Source organism: Dryobates pubescens, chromosome 21 (assembly GCF_014839835.1).
Source record: "Dryobates pubescens isolate bDryPub1 chromosome 21, bDryPub1.pri, whole genome shotgun sequence".
Taxonomy (NCBI): domain Eukaryota; kingdom Metazoa; phylum Chordata; class Aves; order Piciformes; family Picidae; genus Dryobates; species Dryobates pubescens.
The window spans coordinates 13,645,301-13,669,928 of NC_071632.1; the positions used below are offsets into that span (position 1 = coordinate 13,645,301).

At 39.4% G+C, this 24,628-nt stretch overlaps 1 protein-coding gene across 6 annotated transcripts in view; it reads right to left on the bottom strand.

Moving 5' to 3' along the window:
• The window catches only part of RBM33 (RNA binding motif protein 33), an 84,916-nt gene that overhangs the window by 20,583 nt on the left and 39,705 nt on the right, over positions 1-24,628 (bottom strand). For all 6 annotated transcript variants that reach the window (XM_054171494.1, XM_054171495.1, XM_054171493.1 and 3 more), the window contains exons 11-15: positions 11,885-12,044; positions 10,704-11,035; positions 9,631-9,873; positions 8,521-8,808; positions 1,909-2,541 (exon numbers count right to left, since the gene is read on the bottom strand). In XM_054171494.1, coding sequence (XP_054027469.1) covers positions 1,909-2,541; positions 8,521-8,808; positions 9,631-9,873; positions 10,704-11,035; positions 11,885-12,044 — 1,656 coding nt within the window. The remainder of the gene's footprint in view (positions 1-1,908; positions 2,542-8,520; positions 8,809-9,630; positions 9,874-10,703; positions 11,036-11,884; positions 12,045-24,628) is intronic.

The following is a 24,628-nucleotide window of genomic DNA, read 5'->3' on the forward strand; positions in this document are numbered from 1 at the left end:
CTTTACAGTATTCAGAGACCAAGTAGCTTTTCATTTTCCTTTAAAACCCTATTGAAATGCACCAGACTGGGCCCTTTGCTGCTCAATTTTTACTTTTTCTTTGTGTGGTCAAAGAAAGTAAGCCATAAATTCTACTTGTCTTTCTAACTGATTAAAAATTCATCAACTGTATTGATCAGGGTTAAACAGCTAATTGCAATGCTTGCTTTTCGTCTTCTACAGTTGGAAGGGAAATTTACAATATCCATGGCAGCATGAAGAAAGCACTAAAAGCTCCAGGTGAAGAACACACTTTTGCCTTGCTAAAACCTCAGTATCCGAAAGTTAAGGACAGAGCAAATCTGCTTCTGTGTACAACAGAAGAGGGGGTGCAGATGTATTAAATGAAGCTCATGAGACTTATCTGAAACAAGTAGTTTCTGTTTTTCTGAAACACAGCATTATGATAAGAACTATTTCATTGTGAATGCTACTGAGGGTGCTGATAACCACTTGCTACAAAGATCTGTACAGAGTGGTGACTGGCTTTGTTTTGCTTCCCCACATAATAAAAGAAGTTGTGCATGATTGCTTTATTCAGTTAATCATGAATTACAAACCTGTCATACCTCTTGAAGGCCGTTGAGATTCCAGCAGACATTTTTATATACACCTATTTTTAGCCCAATAGAATCAATTCAACTTCTTGTACTTAAATTACCACGTCTGGGGGATTAAGACACCCCGTAAGTCAGCTCTATATTATCAATAAAGTTAGCATAAAGACTACATGGTCATTATGCAGGTCACTATTAAGTGTATTTAAGCTTTATGAGCTGTGGAAAAAAATTAATGTATATACAGTAGTTTAGTCTTTCGTATTTTGAGTTCCTCCCCATTTCTACAGAGTAAAGCCTCGTCTCCAAGGACTTGTTTCACTCACTATTAACACACTGTTCGCTTCATTACAGCAGTTCTGCAAGTTCCTTTAATTAATGCTCCAAATAATTTAAGAGCCATTTTTCCCAAAAAAAAAAAAAAAAAAAATCCACCTCCAATGTACCACAGCAATTAAACCACACCACACCTTTCTTTATTCCTCAGCATAAAAGCTTGAGGACAGATTTCACACTGACAACATGATCTTGCTATGTTCCTTCATCTCGCTTTCTTCAGAGCCCTAACAAATTGACTTGTCTTTTCATTAAGACGGAGGAAATTTGGTCGAGATACTTTCTAACCAAAGCCTCAGATCTTAAAATATGCACACTGCCATCATGACCAGCATTGTGAGCCCTCCACAACACCGGAGCTCAGGGGACACTCCGCTGATAATAGACCCCTCAGCAAAAGATAAGGAAATCTAATTTAGATGCAGAAGTCAAATGGTAACATTTTAAACCCAGCTTCTAAGAGAAAACATCCCCTGCTTTAATTAGTTTCACAACACACTTCCCAAGAAAATAAAAACAATCTTCCCTTGAGTATAGAAACCACACTAATACCAGCATCTACCCACAACTAAATTAGGTGGCTTCAACTATCAAATAAACAGAGCCTAGCTCTTTAACTGAACCTTAAAAACAGCCAATCAGATCCCTTCCTCTGACCAAATACCAGACCTATCAGCCTTAAGCAAATGAGGTCAGTTGAGGAGTCTTCCAGATTCAAGTTACAACTTAAAAGAAAGGAGTATTATTTCAGTGTGAGTTCAGTGACAACTGCCTGGTAGTGAAGAGTTACAGGCAACATTAATATCTGAAAAACTGCTAGTAACTGAAAATGGAAAATAGAGACTATTAGTTCTGCTAAACCTGTGACCTCCCTCATCAGCTTATGCCCATTTTTTATTGTGGGATTACACAGAATGAAACACACAAAAACAAACCATGACGACACAAAGACATGAGATGAGCCTTGGAAACTTACCCCTCCTGACAACTTAATCACCCTGACTTTGCTGCCGCCATGGGGCCCATCTCCACTATTACTGTTTGTCCGCTGCATGACAGTCCTTTTCACGCCAGGCTTCAGCTCCTGGGGCCTTGCTTGTACTGAAGCCACTCGTGCAGTCTGTGGGGTGGGCAGCGATGCTGCAGCAGGCTTTGTCTGTAAGACTTTCTGTGGTGTCTGAGGCTGACTCAGAGGTACTGTTCTAGTCTGCCTCAGCTGCTTCACTGGTTTCAGCTGCTGTCCTTGATACTGCATATTTGCCCCGGCCTGTGGGAAATCAGTGGGTTTGGGTTGGATATTTGGAACGACTGTATCTTGCTTTTTAACAAGGAGTCTGGTTTTCACATTTTGCCTGGTCTGTAAGCCAGAGTGGGGTATGTAGGGGCTGCCATTGGTGGGGAACTCAGAGGAGTCATCCTCCTGCTGCATGTAGGACTGCTGTGTAGGTTGCTGCTGCTGCTGCGCTAGTCTCTCCAGCAGTTCTCTCTTTCTAGCACCAGCCTGCTGCTGTCGTCTCAGCTCCTTTTGTTTCAGAATTTCTTCTCTTAGACGCTTCTGCTCTTCTATCTTCAAACGATACAATCTAGTTTCTTCATCTTCATCTGGATACTACAAAGGAAAATACAAATCAATTTACAGAATTCTCAACAAATGCCCAGCTTGCACAAAACAACATTAAATTGTTGGTCCAGATGTTGTAGAACTACAGCTCTCTGAAGAGCTTTTTGAGTTCTCCTTGATGCCAAACTAAGGCTATGAGTGTGGAGTATATCTGCTGGTAAGGTTTATTTGCTATTCATTACAAACAACTCAAATCTGTTTTAGGATTTACGATATAGTACTTCCCAGACAGAAAAGCTTTAATGCCAGTTGAGAAATCTTATCAGAATACTAAAATAAATAAATAAATAAAGTTTTAACAAATTGGAATTAATTTAGAAGTTTCTAAAACCAATTAAACTATTAATATAATTCAAGATATCAAAATGTTTCAAATGGAAAGTAACAATACAGAGGCAACCCACTGTCACACAGGTTTTATCTTGCTCTTTTCTGACAAAGTAACAAAAGGTATAGTGGTAAATGACCTGAAAGGCCCTGATTAGAACTATTGATTTTTCTCACAGAATTTTCAGCCTGATCTCAAACTCATTTGTCACACAATAATTGGTTATAATGAACAGCACAAGTCAATCTCTCTGACCTTGAACTCATGCACTCTCTTCAGAATCAAAATGTTACCAAATGCAGCGTTGGAATATTAATGGTATATGGAGAATGCCTTTAATATTCCAGCCCTGGGCCCTTCTGAAAGTATTACTACACCATCAGAAAACCCTTCTGAAGATTCTTCTATTTTGGCACAACGGGTTATTATGAAAAACTGTATACAAATGGACAAGAGTCAAGGAAATGCACATTCTCCTCAGCCTGGAGAAGAAATCAAATTGCTCTTGCCATACAGTCACCTGTATTTTTAAAAATTACAAAGCATACTTTTCCATTATATTATTTTCTTTACACCCATATAAAATATTGTTAGAGAGCTGTAGAGACTACTTACAAATGGTAATGAGTATGATACATTAACCACTGGTAACTGAAACTGGCTCTCAAAGTAACAGCGCTTTGCACGTTGGGAAATTACAATACAAAGAATACTAAAATATTTCTCACAACCTGGTAATCCATGATGATTTATTTACCCTGCAGCAATGGGGTGCAAACTCCTGCCAACATGAATGTCTTTCCCCCTGCCACTAGAGAACCCAAATGTGCAACTTGTTTTACCTCAAATGCTTAATTCCTGCTACGTCCCAGAATCAGGCAGGGTACAAGGTGCCAAAACAAAGCAGAAAGAACAAAACAAACCAAATCCAAACACCAACCAAACCAATCCTCAAAACCCTAAAACAGGAACAAAAAGCAAATAGGAGAAAGTAGACATCCTTCAAAGTTGTCACCAAGTTCAGAGCTTATCTTTGGAGGTTTGATGCTAAAAGCAACATTATCTGTAGGTGAAGAAGAAAAAATTAGAGCAGCTTTTTTCTTGCATAAACTATTGATGTGTCAACACTTTTTTCTGTAGAAAATACTTCAATAAAAGGCCAGAGATGCAATCAGTTGCCTTGGCTTTGTGGTGGTGGGAGTTTTTTGGTTGGGTTTGGGGAGTTATATTTTTTGGGTTACTTTTGGCTTTATGTTGTTTGGTTTCTGTGCCTTCTTGTTGCTGGTTTGGGTTTTTGGGTGTGGTGTGTTGTTGCTTTTTTGGTCGGTTGGTTGGTTTTGGTTTTGTTTTGTTTATTTTAAGTGGAGATTTTCATCCACCTTGGAACAGTTATTGAGCACAACATATTTCACTGTGATTTAAGGCTTAGCGCTTTTTCTTCTGCTTTAAGGTCCAAAGCATCTTTAATAGAAAGTACCAAAGAGAATGTTACAGGCAGCTTTCTGAGTGTAGCTGAAAAGCAGCTGTAAGAGAGGCAGCAGTCCTACATCCCCCTCCAGGAGAACTTAAAATGGCACTGTTGACTGAGGAAAACAGGAAAAAATGTGAAATTTAAGTCCTCATAGTGGTAGCTTGCCTTTTGTGTAGTGAACGTTAAAAACCAAACCCAACCCCAAGACATACAAACCCCACACCTTTCTAGAGGCCTGCAGACTCTATTACTAGGTTCTAAAACTAAATGCAGTCATATGAACCAGATACCATAACAGACAGTGGTTTGCTGTCAAGTAACAAAAATCATGCAACCAGGCCCACTTGTGTCCCTCAGGAAAACAGATGTAAGGACAGAGCAATCGAAACTGTGTGATCTGTAGCATAAACACAAATCTCTTCAGCAGGTTCCTCTTTATTTTTCTCCAGTTCTAACACCAGAAACAAAAAGAGGCTAAAATAATTTGTCCAAAATTTCATGACAAGTCTTCATAAAAGACGAGGATCAGATCCAAAAAGCATCATTTGCCTGACCCTGTTCAAGCCCACAAAGTATCTTAAATAAACGCACCATTGCTGCTAACGTCAGCCCCTGAATCCTAGGGAGGTCTGAGTCACCCTACAAAACACAGGTGCTGGATATCTTGGACAAACAGAAAGAGAGTTAAGAACAAGGTTACAAATTACTCTGAGAAGCACACTGCCCTCTTGTGATCTTCCAACTGGAAAAAGATCATGCTAGGAAGAATCTTCCGAGGACAAGACAGGAGGCATCGTTACCAAAATCTGGAGAAAACTCAAATGTAGACACATACAAATGTCCTGGGAGTTGATTTCCAAAAAGAGGAGAAGATGCAAATACTTTTGGTCTAATAACTAAATGCAGCAACTATTTTCCATATTGTGAGCCTTTTTGGGAGAACAGAATGGGAAGGTTTTCCGTCAGTATCAGGGTGATTAACTGCAATATAAGTGGTAACATCAGTACAGCTATGACTACACAGCTCTCTACTAATTCCTCTCCTCCTCTGAGCTGTCAGTTTTAGAGAGATTCACATCACCTTTCCACATTCTTTCCTTTCTTTAAACTAAAGAAATGCTTAATAATGCCATAAGTGCTCTTATCCTAAACTGACCTCAACATGAGCAGAATTAGGCTCTCAGTCATCCAATTTCATTGATAAATGAGTTTTCTGGCTGAGGATATGCAAGTTTAAGAAGCAGAAATACAGTTTTTCACATTCTAGTCACTCAGGTTGCAAACCTTTCAAACATCTATTTTGAAAGTGAGCAAATCCTTTAATAGCCATTGTTACTATTTTTTTGGTGCTTCCTGAATGACAGGGCATTCATAAATATGGCCACTCACTCTTCAGGAAGAAGGATGCAAAGAAAAGTCTTAATAATTTTCCAGTTGAAGACACTTGCAAAATAACCTGCCCAATTCAGTTATGAGCAATACAGCTAGAAAAGATGACAGAACTTAACTCTTTCTCATCTTCACAGAAAGCAAGAGAATAGGACAAATTTAGCCAATTATAGAAAAACACACAAAAAGCCTGGAAACCTTTACCAGGAGAGAAATGTAGTACATTATGATGACAGTAAAGAATATCATTGAATGCCTGGGAATGAACATTACTAGTGCAGCAATTCTGTTTGTAGCAGTGTCAATAAGCAGCATCAGTGAACAAGATCACAACAGTGGCACAGCTGAAAAAGGGACAAGTGCCACCACACTGCAGCACAAGGCTTTATTTCAAGTCCACTTTTACAGAAGGTTCTGTGTGCACAGTCACAAGACTATTCTAGTCCTTGCCAGTATATCTACAAAAGCTTTACTTTCATGGTTAATAATAAGGAAGTCAGGTAGAAATAATTCTTTCCATGGCAACTGTTTTTAAATCCCAGTATGCAAAAAAAATTACACAAAACAGGTATCAAACTGCTTTCAGTGATAGCTTTGACACAGAAATGTAAAGAAGGCTTTATCTGTAAAACACCATCTCTTATCTGCAGGTTTGTTAGGATAGGTTTGAAACTTAAAATGGAGCAAGCAAGATGACTGCTTTGGTGTTTGGGGATTTGCTTTGTTGAGTTTTTTTTGAATCTTTGGTTGAGAGAAGTGAAAAAAAATCTTAGTTCAGTTTCCTAAATGACATTAGGATATTGAGACATTTCAGAACTAATGCCCTTAATTTTCACAGTACTAAAGGATGGAAGAACTTCCAAGATGTTTCAGAGGGGGAGGCTGGTAGCAGATTCGCTTCCTAACTTACCTTACTAATGGCCTCAGAGACAACAGACTTCTTGAAGAGGGAATGCATTTTTTTTTCCTGAGACAGATTATTCCAAGAGACTGAATTGAGGAGAAGGGGATTATTTTTTTTTCTTTCTTTCTTCAAAAATGACCAAACTTAAAAGCTGAAGTAAGGATTTATTTTTTTTGTTTTAATATTTCCACTGAAAAGTAAGCACACAGGAGGTCAAACAGTGCCAGCTAAGGGTTTCTTTTGTGCCTCATTTGTGAAAATTAGTTATGACCATCCCTAATTCAAGAAGATGATGAAAAGCTAATCATGAGCAGCTTAAAGGGAAGGCAGTATTATCACTATTGAAGCTTTCAACAGTTGCTGAAGAAAATCTGGTCCTTGAGACAAGGTTCACGGTCAACTAATCTATAAAGAATTCAGTTCTGCTCAAAGTAACTTGACACACAGAAAATACACAGGGGACATCTAGCCATCAGGTTCCTCTGGTACCTCCTGATGTTCAGGATGAATAGCACCATCAGTGCAGCGCTACTCACTTTCTCAAACTAACAGGGACCATGGAATTTCCTCTAGCTTCCAGGAGAACCTGTGCAAGGAAACAGTCATCTGTTTGTGATCCAGTGGAGCTCAAAACACTGGCATGTCAATTTTTGATTGTGCAGAGTAAAATCATAGAATCAACCAGGTTGGAAAGACCGAGCTCATGAAGTCCAACCTAACTAAACCATGGCTTCAAGTGTGATGTCCCATACTTTTTTGAACACCTCCAGGGACAGTGACTCCACCACCTCCCTGGGCAGCACACTGTGATTCCAGTGGCAAATTACTCTTTCTGGGAAGAACTTTCTCCTCACCTCCAGCCTAAACTTCCCCTGGTGCAGCTTGAGACTGTGTCCTCTTGTTCTGTTGGTGGTTGCCTGGGAGAAAAGACCAACCCCCACCTCTCTACAACTTCCTTTCAGGTAGCTGTAGAGAGCAATAAGGTCACCCCTGAGCTTCCTCTCTTCTGCAGGCTAAACAACCCCAGCTCCCTCAGCGTCTCCTAATAGGGACTGTGCTTGAGACCTCTCACCAGCCTCATTGCCCTTCTCTGGACACATCCAAGTATCTCCATGTCCTTCCTAAATTGAAGAGCCCAGAACTGACACAGTACTCAAGGACACAGTACTAACGGAGCAAAAGGCATCATTTTCTCCAAAACAGAAAACACTTAAGAGCATCTCCTGTTTTCCCTCATGCCACAAGGTCTCAGAAAAGAGATTTTCCTTAAAAGCAAGAAGCTCCAGAGATAATGAAGCTGCAGTCTCCTGCATGAGTGTTCTAGAACCTAGGAGACTGAACAGCCTAAAGGGAAAAAAAAAAAACAAACACGAGGAAAACAGCTCCCCAGATAGCCTTTTTCTTTCTTTTGAGCCATACAGCTCCCGGGAAATGGAAGACAAAGATGCTTTATGAGTTAGAAGAATGTGATTGCCCAGAAAAATGACGCAGCTCATAATCCTGGAAGATAAAAATGGGCCCAATGTGTATTTCGGAGGCTTTTACTCAACCTCTCCTTTTTTGTAGCGGAAATTATTCCTCCTCCTGCAAAACAGATTCAGCACAGACTTGCCAACCTTCTAGACATTATTTTTTTTTGTCAGTGGAGACTGGTTTTGCTCTCACATTAAAAAGGAAAGTGCAACTCAGAAGGGAGGCCTCTAGTGGCACTGAAAACCACTGGGTGAATAATACATTAAAAGTGCTTACAGTTCACAAGTCAGACTAGAATAGCTTTTTAAAGATGGAAGTTCTTGGGTTTCTTGTTTGGGGGCTTCAGGCTTGTGGTGATATTTAAAAAAGAAAAAAAGAGAGGAAAAAGAAGAAAAGGCTTACCTCTGTTTCAGATTTTACTTCTGATTTTGCTTGGCCAACTGGGGTGATAGCTTTAGGTTTCATCTCAGGCCTTCCCTGTGAGTTTCCACCATCAGCCACAGGCTTGGTGGCAGACATGGTGCTGGCAATGGGCTTGACCTGAGCGGCTGGAGTAGAGGTTCTCCTGTTGTTGCTCATTTCCAGGGCATGTGATGGTGCTATCGGCAACTCACGCAAGTTACTATTCCTTGGAGCAGTTGACTGTAGCTGCTGATTTGGACGCTTGACAATGTTTTGCGACGGTGTGTTCTGAAAAGCAGAAGGGCAACAACTGCAGGCTTCCACTACAAACCAGATTACAGTGTATTCTGTTTCACATGTTCATGACTTAATTAAGATTGGGGGAAAAAGTCTTTTCAAAAGGCATGATCTTTTTCAATGTGAGAGGAAAAAATACAGAAATGAGAACATTTTAACAGCAGCTTTATTTTTTTAATTAAAAGCAAAAAACTGAATCTCTCATGTTTGACATTTCCCTCAGTTAACTGGCTTCACTGTATGATTTACTTCCTTACTCAAAGCAACTGTTCTGAACTATAGCTGTGTTTTCTTGGGCATCGCTACAGACTCTTGCACTGCCCTGACCTACCAAGCAACAGAATATGCTGCACAGGGGCAAACTCACAGGACGTGGCTGGCACTATCTGAACCAGAAAGCTTATTAGCAGTGGTACAAAGATGCCTTCAATTGAAAGGCAGTGTCAGTGAACAGGGCTCCCACAAGACCACAGGCTTTCAGCAGTTTTAAAAATGTTCTTAAGCAGACCTATCCTCCAAAAGCCCTTGTTTGCCAGTTTTGGGGCAACTGCATCATCTCTTGCTGGACCCAGACCAAGAAAAACACTGATAACTGGAGGGAAAAAAAGAAAAGGAAAGGCACAAGTACTATTATTGGATGTGGGGTATCAAAATCATCAAACCAGAAAAGGAACAAGAAATGGTGAATGGAGACAGAGTGGGAAGGGCATAAATGGGACTGAAAAAGCACACTAGTTAGTTTGATGTGGTGAGTCACACACCTGTTACTCATGCAGAACTAAGCAAGGTAACACTCATGTATGTAGTACTTACATGCCTTGGCTTCATTGGACTCTGTCGTGGCTGACATTGCATCCTGTTGTTATTTGGCTGCTGCTGTGTGGCCTGCATATGAGGCCTGAACTGTGGCTGGTTCATGGGCATCAAGGGCTGTGGTGGTCCTTGGAGATGATGATGGTGTTGCTGCTGCTGCTGGTGGTGGGGTGGCTGCTGCTGGTGATGGTGCTGCTGAGGCTGAGGTTGTGGCTGAGGCTGTAATGGAGGATGCAAGGGACCCTTCACATGAAGAAAAAGATAATTTAGGTTTAGTTTCAAATGAAAAGTAGCTCCAGCCTCCCATGCCCTCAAAGAATTTATAAGCAGCTATGGGCCAAACCCAACTACATACTGAGTAAAAAAATCAGGCTAACATAGGCTGTGCAAGACAGTTCTATACTTAAACCTGTGTAAGTCAACAGCTGAAGTGGAAAAAAGCAAATGCAAGGTTTCCTGTCCTCTGCCCTCTATTCCAGTCTCTTTTGTTTGCTTACTGCTTTTTAATTATTTTTCCCCTAATATGACTATTATTTGAGGATTTCTCCTCATTCAAAACACAGGCACCATCAAAACACCCTGCATAAAGCTCACCGAATGTGCAGATCCCTCCACATCGCCCTGCACATCCCCAAACCGTTTCCCTGCTTTAAGCTTCCTCATTCAGCTTCCTCCCGGTTGGCAGGAGGTGGCCGGCTCCCTGCCGGCCTCCACAGATGAGCGGCAGAGGGCGCTCCCACCCTGCCGCTGACCAGGCAGGGGGGTGAGGCCGGGAGCCGGGGCCGCTCTCCCTGCCTCTGCTGAGCTAGAGGCTCCTTATGAGAGCCAGGGCCGGGCTGCGGCTCACTAGCAGAAACACGTTAGTGCTGGCACAGGGAGAGAAAATGAGGCACTTTCTCAGGCACTGCAATAGCAAGTGTTACAGGTCCAGCTGCCTCATGTCTCAGTATCTCAAAGAAGCCCACTGCAGTCATGTGTGGTAGTTTGAGGGTTAGTTCAACCACGCTACAAGCCCACAAGCACTGGGACACTGGCCACTGTCCCACCAGGCCCCTCCTGCCACAGCCTCGTACCTGCATAGTGGGCTGGGCATGTGCGGCCAGGAAGGGCTGTCCTGGAGCCTGCAGGAACTGCTGCCTCGGAGGGATGAAGGGCCGCGGATTTGCAGCGCCAGGCTGGTTGAAGTGGAGAATCCCCACAGGGCCTTGAGGCTGCATGTTGGGCCGAACCGGCCGCTCTCGGGGAAATACAGGCTGCTGGCCCTGCTGAGGAAACGCTGGCCCGGGCTGGGCAAACGGCATCGGATTTTGGGCAGGGACAGGATGTGCGCTGTTCAGAAGCGGAGGAGGAGGTGGTGGTGGGGGGCTTCGCTGCTCAAACAAGGGATGGCCTGGAAACCTTGGATCTGTGGGAAACAGAGAAGTGATTACATGACAGCCTCCCTGGGACAAACAGAGTTTTGAATCATAGAGCTCTATTTTCATTGGGAAAGTAACCTGAAATTGGTACAGCACCAAATTGTATGGGATGCTTTCATTCTGAAGAGCTACCCTCAAGGTTACATTTCTCTTGCTTCTACCACTTGTATATAAATGGAATTGATGCTTGAAAGACTAGCACAACTGGTGCTCTGCTGAAATTAGCTATCCCTTTTAGAAATTCTCCTTTAATGAAATCAATAAAGGATTCCAGGGATTATAGTTTAAACAACACAAGAACTCATAAAAGGTTGATCCCATTTATGACCAGGTATTTAGCAAGTTTCTACCTATTTTGTGTGTGTAAATTGCCCGTAACACAAGCATTACACATATGTATATTACATATATACACACACACATGCATATAGCATCTATTCTGTTTGCTGTGCTGCATTGTTTCAGCTATCCTTAGCAGATTTCTTACACCACACACAGAGTCCCGGTTGTTTCAACAGTTACTAGTAGAAAACAAAACTTATGCAGAGTACTAGTTATCTAAAATGTAACAAATCACAACAACTTTACTGCAACAAATCACCTCCATATTAACTTCACTTTGTATCAGATTGCTAGTAGTTACAGACGGAGACATACAATTAATGCAAACAAATGTCAAAAGCTATCAGACCACTGAAATTTTTGGCATGTACTACTCTGGCTACACCAAACAGGAGCTTCTGTGGCTATGCACACACACTGCATAGCCATTACCAAAAAAAAGTGATTTTTTTTATTTTCTTTTTTTAATATCTTAATGGAAATGAATTTCTTACCTGCTAAGAAGAAAGGATCTCTTTCCTGAGGAGGTGGAGGAGGAAGTGGTGGTGGCGGCGGTGGTGGCCCTCTCCACTGGTCCTGGATTGGCAGCCTTGGAGCTTGGGAGAAGTTGGTAGGGACTGGTCCAGGCGTATGCTGCTGGAAGTCTGGAGGGCCCTGTTTAACGAGGCAGAATGAAGAATATAAAAATCCTGTCCAGGAATTTATCTATTGCCTGCTAATTCATTTTTATATTTATTTTAAATATATAATTGCTTTATGAGTTATCTCCTATCATCTGTACAGGCTGGCAGCCCTTACTGAGTCATTCTTTCACAATGGAAGATACATTAAAGCTGAGTACTGTATCTTAAAATGAATTCACTATGTTTCAATAATCACTAGCACCACAGGAATGCCATTTCTTTGCAAGCTTATTGAAATCCACGCAATTATTGACCTTCTTTCCCATTAATCCAAAAAAAATCTGAATGTCTACGTTAGAAGACATTTCTGACATTTATCTTCTTAAACCATGCTGCTCTTCACCATCAATTTAGTGCAAGTTAAGCTACAGAAGTGAAGCAGATTTACTTAGAGAAAGGAGGGAAAGGCCAATTTATGGCATCCAGACAATTAAAGAAATCATCTTTCAGAAAGAATTAACAGGAGAGCAGCATTTCTGTCTGTTCACCACTTAGCATCTGAAGCATTATATGAAAGAGTGCAAAAATTATCTTTCTTCCAGTAAGTGTTTTTGAGATGTCAACTGAGCCTTTATATACTGCAGAAAGCAGGACTTTAATTCCAAAAGCAGAAGCCTTTTTTGCAGAAGACACACCTAATTGAGTAATTCACACCATCATTTTTTTCTTTTACATCAAGAGTTGACAAAACATGTTGGCAACCTCTGATAAGCAGAAGCTTTGCTTTACATAAATCATTCACAAGCACGTCCTTCTGTGTATGTAAATCAAGTAAGTAATGAAAATAATCTATGAACATCCTTGTTTCCCTCTTCATGCAGATTCTGAAAGAAGTTGTGTCTACATTTGATGCTCATCTTCAAGCTTGCAATTGCTGAAGACAAGCTTTTCAACACAAATTTCAGACCAAATACTCTCTGCTACACTGAAATGTAGTTATGAGCAAAGGGCCAAACAACTAAGTTGCAGTGTTTATCATTTATCTGTTGAGCTGCCCTCACCACCAATAGTAGGTGCAGTCTCACACTATCCTATTTGTCCTGCAAAAATACTAAGGAAAATAATTTCTCACATAACAAAACAGCTATTTGTCCTGGAAACTTAAGTCTGCTCAGCACCAAGTACCACAAGACAAAGAAGCTTTCCATCCTTCTACCAGCACAACTGGCAATGGCAAGGCCTAAACAAGATGATGACGGGCACTGAGAATCAGAGACACTATTAAATCTGTGGCCTTCCTGAAAACACCTGAATGGGAGTACATGAGATATTAATATCTCTTACTTGGAAGTGAGACTGTGACTACTTATGTCATTATACAGCCATCAACTGTAAATACTTTATCATTCCTAGAGATTAAAGGTTCTATATCCCATTGCCAGTGCTCCTAGCCAGCCAGTCTCGAGTATTTCATTTAGTGGAAAGACATTATATTACACTCAAGCATGACAGTCCTCCTCACATACAAACTGTTTGTAGGAAGAAATGCTAGGCTTCTGCAAGTGAACAGTTACCAATACAAAATACTCTCACCACCTCAGAGGAGACTAACACCTCTGAATTTCACACGATGTCTGCAGAAAACAGCAGTTGGAAGAAGAGGAAGCTATTTGGGATGGAGAAAGTGACATTTGCTTTCCCATCAAAATTTATTGAGGTTTAGTTGAACGAAGCTGCTCAACTGCATTGCCCTTCCTTCATGTTAAACTCAGCAGTGCTGGCTGCCTGCCAAAACAGCAACTGAACACAAACCTTGAGGATCCTGACCCTTCACTCCCAAAACACCTCTAGCATCACCACATGTAGGAGCTGCCAGAGGTACTTTCAATCTAAGGTTAAATGCATCCCTCATCCTGTAAGCTTTGATGACAAAAGCCTATTTCTCAAAGCATTGCTCTTAAATCCATCCTGGGGGATACAGAGCACTTCCACAAGCTACAAAGCCCCAAGGGAGGCACCAGATAAACCAACTGGTATATAGCTATTTAGTTATTATTTTATCAGTGCATAATACATAAGGTCACCGCAACAGAGGCAAGGGAGAAATCAGTTCACCAGGGCAGTTTCACACAAGATGTTTTTTATCTTGCATCTTACTTAAAGTAGTCGTGTGAGCACAGTGTGGGAGAGAAAGTGGTCTCAATAATCAGCTTTTTTCCTATTTTCAGAGAGCTTGACTCCAAAATTCTCTCTGTATTTTTCTCTAGACACAATATATGCTTACGTATGACCTGTTAATAAAATAAACAGCAAAAACCCAAATTATGTGGAAACTTACCAAGACCTGGGCTAATAAAGCCTAAGTATCACATAATTGCTAACCAAGCTGAAGAACTGGCAGCAGCAGTATGGCCTGGCTTGCTTCCAAGCACCAAATGGCACTGCAGCAGCCAGCCTCCTCTACCTGCTTCTTCCAAACTAGATGTATTCTGCTGAGGTTGAAGTAACAGATCTTTATCAGAATCTCCCCTTGCTCCCAAACTTCCATTTTAATGCTAGTTTATGAATACAGGTTCTAGCTCCAAAATAAACATTTCTGCTTCTATGACCCAATTTGTAACCCAGTCTCAAGCATCTTCCCCAATAGCAATTCTTTGTCCAAAGAGCCTTTCTGTTCTTGCTTGCCCTTCAGATATATTCTCTCATTCCCATCACATTTTCCACTCTGCCCACTGGCTCTTAATCCCAGTGCAAATCGAGCTTCCCAGCTGACTTCCAGCATAAGGAATTTTAAGCCTTTATGAAATAAGCCTTATTTAAGTTTTAAAACTATTAAAAAGTTATGCTAGATTTTAAGGAAGATTACATTTACCAAGCCCCCACAAAACTACAGTTTCTTTAAAAAAAAACCCACCACAAAAACCCAGAAGCTAATAACCTGCAAGATATCCTACTGTTAAAAATATAAGCAATGCTTATTTCAAGCTCCTTTCAGTATCAAAAGTGTCCATCTGGCTTAAATTTAAGATGCAAATACTTACTGTCCTCTAAATACTTTCACTGATTTTATGATAGACAGTTCTCCAACTGTTATCCTAAACCCAGTAGCCACAAAACTCCACAAATGCCCAACAAGATACATCAAGAAAATAGTTTTTCTTCTCCAGTTTTATTGTTTTAGCTCTAAGCTTATAGGTTTTGTTCTACTTTTATTATTATTTATATTTTATGTTGCTCTAGTTTTATTTAGCTAGTGGTGTATTTCATAGAATTACATCCTACAACAAAAACCTGTGTCAAACTAACTCTGAAATGGCTCAACAAAATCATAGTGAGAAAGACATATTTGAAGCTTGGCCTCTCCTTTTTTTCTATGCTTCATGGTTCAGAATTCTGGATTTTTTTCTGCTTACTTTCAAAGTAAGATTCCAGTTAAACTTTGAGGCTGTGAAGTTTTTATAGACAACAAATATTTTTTCACTTCAAACACAAAATGGAGGAGTGTTGGCTTTAGAAGTAACATGAAGATCCTTTATATATCCTGCAATGAACCCGAGTTGTCCCTCACTGACAGCATTTATTAGCGTTGAATCAATGACCTTTCCTGCCAGAGCACTCAACTCACAGTGGAACAGAGGCTTTTTGAAACCTGAAAGTTTCAAAACTGGCCAAACTATAGAAATAGGGCTGATACAAATCATACCACAGGAAAGCTACACACTATAGAGACAACTGAGTATCGCTAAGAAATATCTACTTGTGTGACCGCTGAACAGATTTTAACTTTATGTATACAACATTTTGAAGAGCCACTAAAATATGGCTGATCACATTTCTTGGCTGATAACCAAAGGCCCATCATGCAAAATTAATTGCAAAGACACTTGTTATTTGCAGAAAAATGAATTACCAATATTTGCTTCTAAAAAAATATAAATTAATCTGATGCTCTTCCAACATCCATGAAGAAGGCTGACCTCCACTTTTTTCCCTAAACTAGCTTTGCCTCTAATATCTCCATGATGAATACTTTAAGTCATGAGATGCTTGGCTATTATGAAATGCTTTCCATTTTTATTACTTTTATTACTTAGGCTTGGTTAGCAATAGGAATACACCAATATTACAGCTTCAGCTTTTACTTCTGCCAAATTCTATTTGTCCTAAAAAATAGTAAAAAGTAACATAACAGTTCTCCATTAATTAAAGGCTTTGAGGGTGGTGGGTGGTTATTTATTTTTATTTGTTCAACAGTAGCTAAGTTTGAGGAGTGGATTATTTTACCATTAGTCTTAAAACTCTACACTCAGCAAGTATTTGCTGCTAACAAACCCCAGGTGCCCTCTGGTATTTTGTAGAAAAGACCATGCAGAGCTATTTAACTTCAAAAATTAATGAAGAGCAGGTGCAAAATCCAGTTTTCATAATGGTCTATTTTGATAACATGAGCATACTGTAACATAGATGCATAATAAATCTTTGTATGTACAGTAGTTACTTCCATTTTTCATGGCTTTTCTCAAATTTAGCTTCAAATTTCAACCAAGTATTCACTACACACAGCAGCTAAGACTCCCTACAAAAAATAATTTATCATTACTATACCTCTTAAGAAGCTTCCCTACTTGATAAATCAAAATACCTATTTTTCAACTCAACAAAAAGAGAATGGCAAATCTGTATGATCAGCCAAGGCTCTAAGTTTCTGCTTGTCAGTCCAACATTAGGGCTGACTCTGACACTGGAGGAAAAGACAGAAGATTTATGCGCCTTCCCAGCCGGACTCTCCAAAGCTGGATCACATTCACACCAACAACCATTCCAAAGACTCCCCAAATAGCTGCATGGGGAAGACCCAGCAGAGTGTACATAGCAATTTTTTGGAGAGGTCTTCTCCCCTTAGTATTGTTATTATTAATTTAGCATCATTAATAGTGATTAATTAGCATCATTATCAGATTGATTATATAGGAGAAATGCACCAAATTGCAAGGAAAGCTCCTAAAACAGAGCTTTTTGCTAGATTTGAGGTTAGCTGCATGCATGCAGCACAGGATCAGGAAACACAAGACCTGAAGCAGATGTACCCACCACATCAGTCTGGCCTGGGAGTCTTTAACCAACTGACATGTACACCTTCACAAAATGACAACCACTTCAGCACTGTAGTGCTGTCTAAACCACTACCTGCAGGCTTGGCATTGTTTTAAATATCTAACAGAGAAATTATGATTTTTGGAAAGATGGAGAGCACTGGAATGGTCTTCTCAGAAAAGCTTTGGGGGCTGCAAGGGCACACAGCTCTGACTATTCTTCATTTTTCTCCTGTGAAAACCAAGACATGTCAGTGCCTGAACACTGAAAACAAGGTGAAGATTTTTCTTAAGCTACTAAAGAAAGCAAGTTTTGATCTGCACTTTTCTCTGCTTTTAAGGAAATGTGTTTAATCCTTTAATTTATCCTCAAGTGATTATACTTTGAAAATTCTTATGCCTTTTTTTGAAAACATGGACTACAGCACAGAGGGAAACAACATTAGAAATGGGATTCTGTGTGGGTGTCCAAAGAGATGTTTTAGAAATACATAAATGGAGGAGATAATCACAGACTGAAGTGCTACTGACAGGTATTTTATTGTCTTAAATCTTTAACTTTGTGGAGTTTACTCTGACTACAAATAAAAGAAGCCTTCTCCCCATGCACTGTAATTTACAGCACCTCAGAGATTTTGATACAATTCTGCACGCCTGCAGGACGTGCAGTTTCCCCTTTTGCTAACTTCCATTACTCAACATAGCTAAGGCATAACTTACACCTTACCAATCACTTTTGGGGAAAAAAAAATGCAGTGCAAACTTGTGTCTACAATTCATTAGAGTTGTGAACAGCTCATTGAACATGACTTTCACACACTCAGGCAATCCCACCTTCTGAAAGAACAGGAGATAAGGTTACTTTAATCCTTTCAAAGAACTGCACTATTTTGCCTTCCTTTTATCCCCTTAAATATCCTTCCTAGTTAAGAAATTAACATTCTCTCTCATACAATTCTTAACACAAATTGTACTTTTACTTTTCTGCATCTCTTGTTAATTACATGATGTTATCTCCAATAATCTATTCATGAAGCACAGATAACTTTGGTTACCAATAAAAGGGAAAACTTAGCATAAATTGCTTAGCACAAAGTTAATCTTATAAAGCAAGGAATAAAGAGGATCTAACAGCTATTATATGACTTATCAGCTTCTCTAAAAGGGTCACTCTACTTTTTTTTTCCTTGAGACTAATTAAATACCTTAACAATGTCATTGAAACTTCATGAATCTTTCAATAAAATACAACCTACCTCTACAACATGTTTTCATTTATTAATCTCACTTAAAATGCAAAGAGCTAGGAGAATCCCATTGACAGTTAAGCGGGGCCACTCAGTTAATTCTTCTTATACGGTTTAAATGCAAAGAATAACGACCACTATAACCTATGACAATTAAAACTATAGCCATCTGTCACAAGATGTTAATCCTCTTATTTCAGCAGCTACTTGAATTTTTTAAAAGCTTGCCTAAAATGCCCTACCTTCCGGTGCAAGCAACTGATATTTCATCCTCTTGCGTAGGAAGCCCTGCTTCAAATATGTTGGATATGGTTCAAAAATTTTCAAGCAGAAATGCACATATCCTGCAAACCACAAGCTCTTCACAGTCAAGTTTCACAGCACTCTCATTTACTGTGCACACCATACAGAAAGGTCATGATTCACTGAAATTCTCTAATGAAACTTATTTTGCTATTTCCTTAAATGCAGTCTAAATGACATCGCAGTGCCCCTGTGATGTCTGTGACAATCATGTAAATCCATCAAGGTGAACTAAAACCTAGCAAGTGCCATGATTCTCCCAGTGGATCTAGTATTGTAAGAGGGCCTTATGTAAAAATTCCTGTCTTCAATACATTTCAATCAAGGACAAAATTAAAACTTCAGAGCGATCCTAAAAGTCAAGATGACTGCATGCTACCCATGCGTAAGTCTTTTCAAAGCTTCTGGAATTTATTTTCTAAGGGGAAAATGCAAGGAGATAGAAAGTGCTGGTTCAGGCACATGAGCTGCACAGATCCTGCTATCACAGACAGATTGAGAGAGAGAATGGGTGGGTATTTTCCTCAACTGAGCTACAGGTAATTTTTAATCTTAAAACTTACCATACAACCTTATAGTTATAGATGACAAATGTCACCCTTGCTGCTAACCTGGACTTTCATCTGTATTAGAAAAATCACATTTCAGACCTGACTATTTAGTTGTTAAATTACCTGGTTCATGTTTTTTAATTCTGTAAGGAAATCTCATTTTTAAGATGTTTCACACATCTCTGACCTTGCAAGCATGCTGATACAACAGCTTTACATACCCAGAGCTCCCAATGTGCCTGCAGGTATCACTTGCATGTTGTGTATAAGGGTCTGAACATTTTTTCCTTCTTCAGGTACCCTACAGTTAATCCATAATATTCCTCTAAATCATGAAATCTCACTGTAAACCATAGTACTCCTTACTGAAGCTTTTTTCCTTTTGACATTCTAAAGAATCAGCAAGAACTGAAGATGGAGACCAAATAAATATCAGGTTATGGATTTGGGTTTTTTCAATTGTGAGAATAAATGTACTGAATTGTCTTTTAAAAGGACTTTTTCTCAGCTCAGTGATGATACCTAGAGAGAACTATAATATCATCTAGGACTCTGCAATATTACAATAAAAGCACTTCAGTTCTCTGTTCAGTGTTTAAGCACTACTCTTACTTCATTGTAGTAAGAAGTCAATTGTGTATTTTAATTGGATTTATGAGTCTTTTGCAAAGTACCTCTAACAGTGCCTAATTAATGGCTATACAGCTATATGCTTAATACTTTTTCCTCTTTGCCTTGAGAAAAAAAATTAAGCTCTGTTTACAAGGCTTAAAAACCTTCAGACTTCATTCATATAAACACCAATGTTCACACCCATATATAAACACACACATCTCTAAATAAAAACCTTCACTGGCAGGGCGACTGAGCACTGGCAAGAGTTGCCAGTGTGGAGTCTCCATCCTTGTGAGAAATTCAAAAGCTATTTAGACATGGTCCTGGGCAACTAGCTCTAGGTAGCCCTGCTTGAGCAAGAGGGTGGACTAGACAATCTGCAGAGGCTTCTGCTAATCTCAACCACTACATCACTGTGTATTTGGGAGGTACTAAAGGAGAGACTGAAAAAAATCCAGCATCATTAACACAGGGGAAAAAGAAATTCTACAACTCTGGTTTCCTCAGCAGTGCTAAACAGCAATCATTTAACAGGAAAGTAAATGACAACCACTAAGAAATACAAATGCACAAGTATTTGGTCTGATTTTAATATCTGCAGAGCATGTGCACACTGGAGCTAGCATGACGAGTTAAAGGATTACTGCATTTAGAAACCATCTATTTCTCTCTTATTTAATAGCTGTTACCATCGTGTTTAGCTGCTGCTGCTCCTCCTGCAGATGGGAATTCATTGATATGATTAAATTTGATGGTATGATAATGTATGGTAATCGTGATTAATCAGAAGCCCACTAGCAAATGGAGGATGTTGGGTATTATGTCACCTGCATTTTAAACCGCATTCCCTCTATGCCAGCCTGACAATATTTGACAGCTGGAGGGATCTCATGCTGCATCTGCTTGCTACTACTTATAGATCTGATAAGAGAAAGTGCCCATCATTCCTTCACTATCTTAAGTGCTGTAATTATAGGGCTTTGCAGTCAAGTTGTGAAAACAGTAACTGCTAAAAACGAAAGCTTTTTGCTAGCTGCTGAACAAGCTCTGTCTCACATCTGCAAGGACTATAATCTGAAAGAAATGTAATTTGATGCAGCAGTCTCATTCAAACATGATTTGCATGAAATGCTGTATAAAGCACTATCCAAGAAATGTCAATCAACACCACCTGATACCATGTATCCTGTTAAATGAAAACAAAATGCTTTCTGCACTACCTGTGATCTGCCCCTGCTACACAGTAATAGAATGAAAATTTCATTTACTCTTCCTCATTATAGTAAAGCCATAGCTAAAGCAGAATAATTGTGAGGAAGTAGGAGGATCATTTTCACAAGCAGCTTTCCAGTAATGGTTTGTCTCCTACACACACATTGTTGAAAACATGTAGTAGTTACTACATACTGTTACTTAAATAGCCTTTTAAATGATTGACTGTACTCAAGATGCAGGACAGTTTACATTGTCCTTACTGTGAATACTGCAGTTAGACAGCCACAACCTTATTAAGAGTTGTTAAAACCCTTATTCATACCATAACTTACAACTGAGTTTGAACTGATGGATAGCAAAAAAATTAATTACTCCCTATTGGCAATTCCCACAATAAAAAGTAAACACTAATGCAAGGAGTTTTGCTTTCAAAAGCACTGCAAAATTCTACTTCTACATACTGCAAGAAGTGTTTCCAAAAAGGCATAGCCACAGACCCAGGAACATTGTAATATCCACTTAATGAACCCAAGTTTGCTAAAATGGTGTTGCAGGCTGATCCAAGTCAGCTTAAGGATCACTCTGGGGAAAAAGCAGTGATACCTTTTATTAGTAATTTATACAGCACTAATACATTGCCTGTTTCAAGAAGTGTGAATGAAGAACATCAACCTCTGTTTTAGGCAATGACTGGGCACCTGTTCAGAAAACACTCAGATTAAACCTCAAAGATGTGTTTAAAAACAGTGTCTGAATTACTACCAATACCTGAAAGCAGAATTGAAAATCAAATTTTCAGACATGGTGAGAAAAAGCCCAAATCAAAACTTATCAGCTGCCTTTCACAGCATCCATTCAAGACAACACCTGATGCTGAACGAGAATATGAAGAAAGCTTACTAAGGTTCTTGCAGTTTAAGGCAAAATGAAAAAAAAACCAAAAGCCAACCAACCAACAACAACAAAAAACCCCACAAAAAACCCACCCACCCACAAAAAAACCTCCCACAACAAATTTAAAAAGCAAGAATTCTTTAGGATAAAGATGGTTTTGAAAAGAAATTGTAAAGTTCCAAGAGCAAATCATGCCAAAACCTCCTGGGAAATGAAAAGACAAGTGATGTGGAATAGTCACAGGGGCCTGAGGACAAGTTGCTCTATTATAAAGTCTTATTTCTATACTGAAAGCCACATAATTTATGTTATACAATTCAATTTTTTCATGCTTAAATTCAACATTTATCTAAACAGCACTCAGTGCACTAAGGTGTCCTTTCAAGACAGAAAAGATTTGTGCATTAAAAATTGTCAAGGCCTTCCCAGCATAAATTTCTCAGGCAGACACTAGTGCTACTCCAATCATGTGCTTCATGGCACTTCATTCCCAACTTCAGCACTGAAATTCAAGTGGATTGAAGTTAGTAAAACATGTCTATGCGAGGGGCAATGGACCACCTCCCACCACACCCAGGGTGTCAGATTAAAAACAGATACAATCAGAATTTATCCCAATTTCCTGAAGATTCTCTTGGTGAAAGGCTAACACACATTAACAGGCTCCACTCTTTCTGAGGCAGTCTCAGAGAAGGGCAGATGTAAGGAGAACAGCCTCAGATTTGAGAAGTTGATTTCTTCTGCTTTGAGCAGTGTGATGCAAGTTCTCCTTAACTTCCTCCTCACTCCCAGTGCTCCATTCCATCCCCAACTTTGGATACCTCACTTTTTTTGGCTGAATGAAGTTGATAGTGAAAATATCTTCCCTCTGCCACACTATGTGAAAGTGGCCACAACACTTCTTCCACTTACATATGTCCTTAAAAAAAACTGCACACATGTCACATACAAGTATAACTTCAGTGTTCATTAAGTTAAATAAATGATGCTTGAAGCAAAATGTCCATCCATTTTTCTTCAGGCAGACAAACATCATAGTATTTCAGACACAGAACGTGCACATGGACTCACATAAGGGATGAAAAGATCGGGACCATTAACTCAGTTCCTAATTCAATATCAAGCAATAATCTGGCCAGTGAGCAGCAGTCTACACAATGCACCTCTTCCATTTTCTATTTAATTTCTTCTTTCCTTGTATTAGACCCCATCCTTCTACAGAGAACACAGGAGTTGAAAGAGAAATTAGCCCAGAAAAACATTAGGGGGGAGAAAAAAAAAAATCAGAATGCCTCCTATGTGACAGGAGAAAACACAGGCTCTGTATTTGCACTGGGGCATCTGCAAGAATTAATCATTTGGTCAGAAAACATGCAAATTTCAGAAGACTCCAACAGCTAGTGTATGAATAAAGTTTTCTGCCACCTTCCTTTAAACAGATCTGTCTCCAAAGTAGACAGACTCTTATTTGTGAAATGCTAACTGTAGCATAAACAGGAACTCAGAAAAAGGCACCTTAACCACTTTAAAGCAAAAGCAGATGATAAAACAACATCTTCAGAAGGACTCTACCAATGAGGGTAGCCTAATCTTTAAACAATTTAAGGAAAACATGGGATTGGCACTTGTGCAATTCCAGGTTAATCCAAATACCTGGAAAAATACTGGCATCTACTATGTTTGAAGATTGAATTACTATCAGCTGCAGTCACTTGAAGAATACTGTGCAGTTGGGACAAACAGAAGCCTTTCTTTCAAGTTGCAATTACCACAAGTTCACCACATTTCTCAGCTGTAACATGCCTCAGATCCACCACTTCAGTTCTCACCAGTTGAATACGGGTCACAAATATCACTCACACAGTCATCCTGAATGCTTACAGGATAAGTGATCAACAACTTCTTTGCTTGATTCAGTATTATTGTAAATGTTAAGACAAGTCTCAGTGGGGAACACAGATACATTCCCTTATGCCCTTTCTAGTACTTCCTCCCTAAATATTCTAGGAATTAACATTTAGGAAAGAAATAATTAAACAATGAGCAATTTTCAAGTTTAGATTTGAAGTTAAATGAATTTAATCAGTCCCAAGTTCATACAGGTTCAATTCTGATCAACATTACCCTGACATAGTGCTACATTAGTTCTTATAATTCAGAAATTGCATCAATTGCTAACATGCTCATTACAACTTTGTTCAACTCTTCATTACATCCTTCTGCAGAAGGTTGTAAGAATTAACTGCTACATGGTTACAAGTCACTTCATTAGCCCTAAATTAATAAAACCTGGTTTCCAGTGGATTTATGACTTGCAATTGATTAGCTCTGATTGAAGCTCTTCCCATCTTCAGAGTACACACAGGCTCTCTGCACTCAGAAGTTTCTGTCCTAGGTAAGGTAGAAACTCAGAGGCTATTTTGCCTTGAGCTACGGCACTTGCAAAACTTTCATTACCCTTAATGTTTCCACCTCTACTACATCCCATCAAAATAAACCATCAATTTCAAAGTTCTAGGGAAAAAGTAGCTACAAATACTTAATTCTAAACCTACAGATTTTTAGAAACAAAACAGTAAGAAAAATCAGCTGACTTTGATCAGGCAATCCTAAAAATAAGAGCAAATTCACCTTATTACATATCCAGAGACTCTTTCTACAATGGGGAAAAAAGATGAATCAACTCTAGTCTGGAAC